The 8121-nt window shown below is 38.3% G+C and overlaps 1 protein-coding gene across 1 annotated transcript; it reads right to left on the minus strand.

The window, feature by feature from the left end:
• Nucleotides 1–217: 217 nt before the first annotated feature.
• LOC110914081 (protein ANTAGONIST OF LIKE HETEROCHROMATIN PROTEIN 1-like) lies at nucleotides 218–1411 on the minus strand. Its single transcript, XM_022158903.1, has one exon. It carries the CDS (start codon nucleotides 1409–1411, stop codon nucleotides 218–220), a length of 1194 nt encoding a protein of 397 aa, XP_022014595.1.
• Between the last annotated feature and the right edge of the window lie 6710 nt (nucleotides 1412–8121).

The following is an 8121-nucleotide window of genomic DNA, read 5'->3' on the forward strand; positions in this document are numbered from 1 at the left end:
AAACTTTGCTGAAAAGTGTTGGCAATGGTTTAAACACTTGCTGAAGTGGTAAACTTTTATTATTATTTTTTTTGTGCACTATTTTATTTAATATAAATAAAGTTAGAATATATACATTAAATTTAAAAACAATAAACATTCATAAATTAAATTAAAAACATCAAAGTTACACTAAAGTAAAAAACAATAAAATTACATTAACATGAAACAATTTAAACTAGTCTTCGTCGGAATCGACCAAAAGATGGGGTAAATCTTGACTTGCGAGATGATCTATGAGATCGTGTTTGAGTCTCCAATGAGTGTCTTCATTCATCAACTCGCCCAACACCGTATCGTCTAGAGCCGGCTCGACCGGAGGATCCCGAATGTGCACCGGTGCTATCGCCTTTCCATCATCTTTCAAAATCATGTTGTGTAAAATAATACACGTGTACACGACATTCCTAATTTTTTTAACGGATCTTGCTCGCATCGGTCGACTCAATACACCCCATTTCGCCTTCAAAACACCAAAAGTCTGTTCGACGTCTTTTCTTGCCGCCTCATGTTGCCTCTTGAATTTCTTTTCGTTTACTTCGTGAGGGTAAGGGATCGACTTCACAAACACGGACCACGAAGGGTAGATTCCATCCACGAGCAAATAACCACGTTTGTATAAATGGTTGTTAACGTAAAATGGACATTTTGGCGCGGTTCCATTTCGTTCCGTTAAAAATAACGAAGATTGTTGTAGAACATTGATATCGTTTTGAGAACCGGGTGGACCGGCAAAAGCATGCCAAAACCATAAGTCTTGAGAAGCAACCGCTTCGAGCATAACAGTCGGGTATCGATGATCTCCTCGCATATATTGGCCTCGATACTCTGTCGGACAAAAACGCCAAACGAAATGGGTGCAATCAAGGCTACCGAACATACCTGGAAGGTGATGTTTTTCCTCCTGAGCTTGGTATAAAAGTGCCATGTCGTGGCTTGTCGGTCTACGTAAGAACTCTGGACCGTATATTTTGCAAACCGTGTCACAAAAATATTCTAGGCACTCGCGGGAAGTTCTTTCGGCCATATGCAAGTACTCATCGTTCTCGTCTGGAGTGTTTCCAGTTGCGAGCTGTTTAATAGCCGATGTCACCTTTTGCAAGGGCGTAAAGCCCTTCCTACCTCGCGCATCGGGGGCCTCTACAAACCACGGGTCGTTCTCTTCCACATCGGACACAATTTTTAGAAACAAACGTTTCGACATACGGAAACTATGCCGAAAGATATCTTCGTTGTACTTCGGGTCTTCGACAAAATAATCCGCCATGAGTGTCTCATGCCCCTCCTCACGTTGACGTTCAAAAAGAATGCTACTATCGGATGAATCGTCGCTACTCATGGGTGGGAACCATAACGGGAGTTCATCCGCCATTTTGTATGGTAAACTTTTGGGAGGAATTGGTGGTATTTTTTGGTTTGGTTGAGTATAAATTTGAAGGTATATGGTTAAATGGTTTAGTGTGATATTTATAGTTTAATTTTTTAAAGAAAAATTATTTTTTTTTAAACGGTAATATAACCGTTGGAGTGGCCCCCACATCAAAACCCATCATGTTTCCCGAGTCGGTAAAGGGTTGCCGATTTCACAACTTTGCCGTATCGCCATATGGTTGGCGGCGGTGTTTGCCGATCGGCAAACATCGTTGCCGAGCTTCCCCGCATGCCACACCGTATACCCTAAATATGTAACCGAATCTACTATAAGTCTACAACGTCTTTACTACATTCTTTGATTCTCATAGGCTACAAACCCTTTGGTATGTGAAATATCCTTACAAACTACATAAACATGTTACACAAACAAGCGTGTACCTGGTATAATCTCACACACTGTAAGCTAATGGTATGGTTTGTAGAGAGGATGAGATGAGGTACCACTATCTACCTTGAAAGTAACTATACATTTTTTTAAGTTTATTAGTCAAGACAAAATTAAACCTAAGGCAAAGAAAAGGATAGGAAAATATGGGGTCATAAAGGTAAAACTAAGAGCATTCACATTCGATCCATTATATTTTCATCCTAAATTCCACTAAAAAATACTACATTTTCTCTCTCCTTTTCAATTAAATAATATTTTTATACCTTTTATCATTATCTTTTCTCTCTCCTTCACTCACAACCACTTTCAAAATATATTAAAAAATTATAGGGGGTGAACAGTGTCCCCCCAAATATACAGATGAACAGTAACATTTTCTCTCTCCTCACTCACAACCACTTTTTATACTCTTTATATTTTAAAAACACCACACACATAATTTAGTTATTTGGATGTGAATGCTCTAAGATTGATATGTACCATCCCCTAGAAATCATAATATTTGATAATCTTCTACAATAATTATATCCCTACTCAAGTCGAGGTGTTATTCTAACAAATCATGCATGTTATGCTTATCCCATGTTAGTATGGGTTTACCTTTACTCCTCCCCCCCCCCCCTTCCATTGTGAGGGTTGTTGGAGTTGTAGGCTTCGGTCCCTGTGGGCCAACCCGCTAATTAGGAGAGTGCATAAGGAGAATGGACTGGCCGACCCTAACCCTAATGGGTCCAGTTTTAACTTGTTGATTAAGTTAGAAGGGTCTAACCTATATTAGGATTTCCAGCCGCCGCTCAAATAGAAGAATTTCTGTTTTGATTTTCGTTGCCGTGATTTTGGGGCTTTCTGCACATTGTTCGAGGTAAGATTTCGGGTTGTTTTTAAGTTTATTCTCTCACGTTCTCTGTGTAGTTTCTATTACTCAGCAAAAAGGATGACTGATGATGGAAAAGTCAAAATTGAAAAGTTTGATTGGAAGAATTTCGGATGGTGGAAGATGCAAATCAATGATTTGCTAATACAGAAGGAACTCGATGCAGCCTTAGAGCCTCCTCCTACACCTATAACGAAAGAGTGGATAGTTATTGACAGGAATGTTATGTCAACTATCAGGCTCACTCTTTCTATGAATATTGGTTACAATATATCTAAACAAACCTCAGCACAAGGAATCATAGAGGCTTTGTCGAATATGTATGAGAAGCCATCTCCTGCCAACAAGGTGTTTCTGATACGGGAGTTAGTCAACACTCGCATGAAAGAGGGAAGTTCTATTATTAAGCATATTAAATTGTTTAATTCTCACTTGTCTCTTTTGAATTCAGTAAAATTCAAGATAGAAACAAAAAGGAGGTATATGCTACCACAACCTCATATTCAGAGGATGCCCTTATTTGTTGTGTCGAAAATATTATTGAAGATTAGATTATAGATTCAGGAGCATCATTTCACGCTACTTCTAGCACGGAGAAGATGAAGAATCTACGAACATGTAACTTTGGTAAAATTCGTTTGGTTAACAATCACAGTCTTGATATTACGGGAGTTTTAGACATAGACTTAAAAACATTATTGGGAACCATTTGGACCTTGAAGAATGCTCGGGTCATTCCTAGTTTGAAGAGGATGTTGATATCTATTGGACAGCTTGATGATCAGGGATATGATGTCTACTTTGGTAGAGGACACTGGGAAGTTGTTAAGGGCAATAGATTGTTCCTAGAGGAAAGAAGAAAGTTACATTATACATGGTTGAGGTACCAACCGACAGAGTTAATGCAGTATCTGATGAGCCGAGTCTATCAAAGTTATGGCATCAATGACTCGGCCACATGAGTGAAAAAGGGATGAAGATGCTTGTTACCAATGGAAAGCTTCCAGAACTAAAACAAATCGAGTCTGAGTTTTGTGAACTGTGCATCCTAGGCAAGAAAAAGAAGGTGACTTTTGTGAAGATGGGGAGAGCACCAAAAGCTCGGAAATTGGAGCTGATTCACCCAGACGTGTACGGGCTGACATCATTTGCTTCACTTGGAGGATCTCGCTATTATGTGGCCTTCATAGAGAATTCAACACGCAAGGTATGTGTTTACTTTCTTAAACATATATTTGAAGTTTTTGATAAATTTAGAAAATGGAAATCTGCTGTTGAACTTGAAACTGATTTGAAGGTGAAATGCTTGAAATCTGACAACGAAGATGAAGACATCAGCAAAGAATTTACAGGTTATTGTGCTGAGAGGGGGATCAAGATGATAAATACAATCCTAGAACTCTGCAACAGATTGGGGTTGCAGAGAGGATAAATAGAACACTATGTAGAGAGCCAAGAGTATGAGACTACATGCAGGGCTCCCAAAAATGTTCTGGGCTAATGTGGTTACACCGCAGCCTATTTTATCAATGGTGAGACTTCTATACCGTTGGGATTTAATATTTATTAGGAAGAATTGAAGGGTAAAGCATTTGAGTATGGTCGCTAGAGAATCTTCGGGTGTAGTGCTTGTGATATTAATCCTGAAGGTGACAAGTTAGATGCCAAAGCAAAGAAGTACACGATCGTTGGATTTGAGTCTAATAAAATGGTCTAGAGGCTTTGGGATCATGAAAGCAGAAAGGTAGTCAGAAGCGAACATGCCAAATTCAATGAAGCAGAGTTGTACAAAGATAGGAATCTAGAAAAGTCTGAGGTTTAGAAAGACGTGGTTGATTTTGACACTGACGGCAAAAGAATGAACATGTTACAGAACCCGAATCAAATTATGAAGATAACACATGACTAGAGTTTGAAGGTGAATATAATGAGACAAGAGATGTCTCTGATAGTGGGAGCTCAGAGCATGACGTAGAACAGCCTCCACAGCAGCCTGACCCGTCAGAGAATTGGGTCAGGAGATCCACCAGAGTTAGTAAATCGCCCGTTAAATATAATCCTTCAGTTAAGAATGTATTCTCTTTATAGAAAATGGTGAACCAGTAAGCTACTCTGAGGCAGTCAAGATGAAAGATTTTCTCTGGTGGGAGCATGCAGTGAAGGACTAGATGAGCTCTTTAGATAAAAACAAGACTTAGGTCTTAGTCAAGCTTCCGCTAGATAAAAAATCTTTACAAAATAAATCTTTATGGTCAAAGAAGAACACGGTGGTTCTAAATGGTACAAATCCCGTTTAGTAGTCAAAGGGTTTCAACAGAAGAAGGGAGTTGATTATGATTATATTTTCTCTCCTATGATGAAGATGACTACCATCAGGTTGGTTCTTAGTATTGTAGCTGTAGAAAAGTTGCATCTAGAACAGTTAGATGTGAAAACAACTTTTCTACATGGTGATCTAGATGAAGACATTTATATGGCACAATGTGAGGAATTCAAGGTTGTTGGGAAAGAGAACTAGGTCTGCAAATTCAAGAAGAATTTGTATGGTCTTAAACAGGCACCCAGGCAGTGGAACATGAAGTTTGATAACTTCATGGAGAGGTCAGGGTGCAAGAGATGTCAGATGAACCATCACTGCTATTTGAAGATATTCGGAATCTCTTATATCATCCTGTCACTTTATGTTGAAGATATGTTGATTGCAGGTTCTAATATAAAAGAAATAAGCAGATAAAAGAAGTAAGTTTCCAGAGAATTCGAGATGAAGGATTTAGGTCCAGCCAAACAGATACTCAGGATGAGTATAACCAGAAGCAAGAAAGATGGCTCAATGACATAATCCGAGGAGAAGTACATCGAGTGTTAGGATCTGAGTTTGGTTTTGATTGTGTTTTACGTTTGAATTAAGATGAAGATGAATGAGTTGTGCAGCGGAATTATAATGGAAACAAACTTTGTACACAATCAAACAGGAGAATTGCTTTAATCAAACGTTTTCAACAAGGAACGAAAGATTGAATTTATTTCAATAACGATTACAATGCATGAATGAATACAAACTCCCCCTCAGCCTGAGCTCACAGAATTTGTTCGTGCAGGAAGATGATGGTGAAGAGATAATAGAACAGTACAGAGAACTGTTCTATTTATAGGCACGAACAAACCACTGAAGCATCTAAGCTGATGTCACCATGAAAGTGACATCTAATGTATCACCTCAAAAATCCATGTCCTATAATGTGTTGACACGTGTCATGTGATTAAACGTGTGAAAGAATATTATAGAAGGACTAAAGTTGCCAAACATGGAAAGTATGTGAATATACGTGTTCAAAATGTCAACAGTGAATAAATATATTGTACATTAACCCTAAATGATGCTCGTACCTTCAAACGAATAAATCATGGATCATACGAAGCTAAATATGAAAGAAAGTGAGAGATTACAAACTACAGGGGTTAAAAGAGTCAACATGTTTAAGTTATACCTCTGAGTGACCTTTTGACAAACCCGAAGCTTCGTGACGGTAAATTATGCTCACTAGAATGCACGATATAAATTTCGTAAAGTTTCGTTATCATACGAGAAAGTTATGATCAAATTCGTGTGCGAGGGGTTAAAGCGTCAACATTGAAGTTTAGGACTTTTCGGGTGACAATAACGTTAACCGAGGACTAAACAAAATGGGTATATGTCTTGGAGCCCTTAAACATCAATTAGGAGGGTTCAAAATGCAAGAAAATGAAGTCTAAACAATGCTTGAAGAGCCAAGGATCAAAACACAAAAATCAAAAGTTGAAGATCTTGTCAGAATAGGCTTAGCGTGACGCGAGGCCCATGGGGGGGGGGGGGGGCTTAGCGTCACGCGAGGGGCTGTCTCCTCCGAAATCTTTGGGTTTTTGCCTGCTAGTTGCATTCTAATCGACTCTTGAACGATTTTCCTCATCTTGCTTGACCCCTAAGTGGCTCCTAGAACCTTAGGGACATGTGTTGATGATTCATGGTCCATGATAGCTTGAGTTGTCAACAATCTATGGTGATTGGAGCACTATATAAAGCCATGAAGTTGCAACTCATTCTTCACACCTTTCTCTTGCATTCCTGATCATTCTTGGAGCTCCAAAGCAGACTCAAGTGGTCATAATTCGTGCATAAGACTCTTGTAAGTTTGCTTAACCTTCTTTAATTGAGTTTAGCTTAGTTATTTAGCTAAAAGTCAAACCGTCGTAATTACGGTTTGACTTCGAGATAAATCAATAATGGCTCAGTCAAATCTCAAACAAAAAGTAGTTATAAGTTGGTAATTATGTGGGTAATAAACCCTTAAAAGGGTTCCCCCTGATTCCCACTCTTACTAGGTCAAATGTCGGGTCAAACTTGTTAATAAAAAGTCAACAGGATACTTAAATTTCAATTTATGCATGATTAGCAATGTAGAACACATACAACCTGTTTGATCATTATTATAACTTGGTAATTAGTGTAAGAACATGTGTAAACATGTTCAACCCGACAATTTACTGTTTAGACCCGGTTCGGGACCGAAAGTCGCAAAGCTTTGACTTTTTCTTTGACTTCAGTTCTGACCCGTTTTGGTATGATTTATAAATACCTTAGAGCTCTATTTGGACCAGGTTACAAGCTAGTATAACACTCTGTGATTATACACCATGGTTCATTAGTTAACCAATTAATACGCATGATTCCGTTAATTGATCATATGTTGACCATTATGCCCTTTTCACCTTAAAACGTGATTTGTGAAAATGTAAAAGTGTAGAAACCTTAGTTACTGATATATAAACTTGTATGCGAAGTTTGACATCAGTTTGAGGTGTAGTTTGAGAGTTATGCTCATTAGCGTAAATTGAAAGCCTTATGTTAATTAAACGGCGTAATTAGCGTATAGCCTATTTAAACTCACTTTTTGAAATCAAACTTATTACCCACTGATGCAAAATATTATTTTGGGATTTTTGAAGATTTTTAATTAATTTTAGGCTGAGCATAACTTATAGTCATGGTTGTAAAAGTCGCTAGACGCTTCCTAGTCGGTCGACCGGGGAGTTGAGAGTACTCGGCCTAGCCGGAGAGTACACGGGGAGTACTCGGAGATGCCAAATTATAAAGAAATTAGTTTTCGAAAATTAAATATATGTCAAATACCATAAATTTACTAATATTTATAACAAAATACGTGAAATTAATATTCATTCTTTAATATGATAGGCATAGAGATTATGTTTTATTTTATTTTAAGTCAAATTTGGCCCGAGTTGACCTACTGGCTCCGATTTTGGCCAATGTTGACCGCATTTGATCGATTTCGAGTAATTAGTCGGAGTTGAAGAAAGTCGCCTCGGCAGCCTACCTTGTAGCGACTAC

The sequence above is a fragment of the Helianthus annuus genome, chromosome 15 (genome assembly GCF_002127325.2).
Source record: "Helianthus annuus cultivar XRQ/B chromosome 15, HanXRQr2.0-SUNRISE, whole genome shotgun sequence".
In the NCBI taxonomy this organism is placed as follows: Eukaryota; Viridiplantae; Streptophyta; class Magnoliopsida; order Asterales; family Asteraceae; genus Helianthus; species Helianthus annuus.

Coding starts and splice junctions, on each gene's coding strand:
- LOC110914081 (XM_022158903.1), bottom strand. CDS start 1,411: ATGGCGGATGAACTCCCGTTATGGTTCCCACCCATGAGTAGCGACGAT.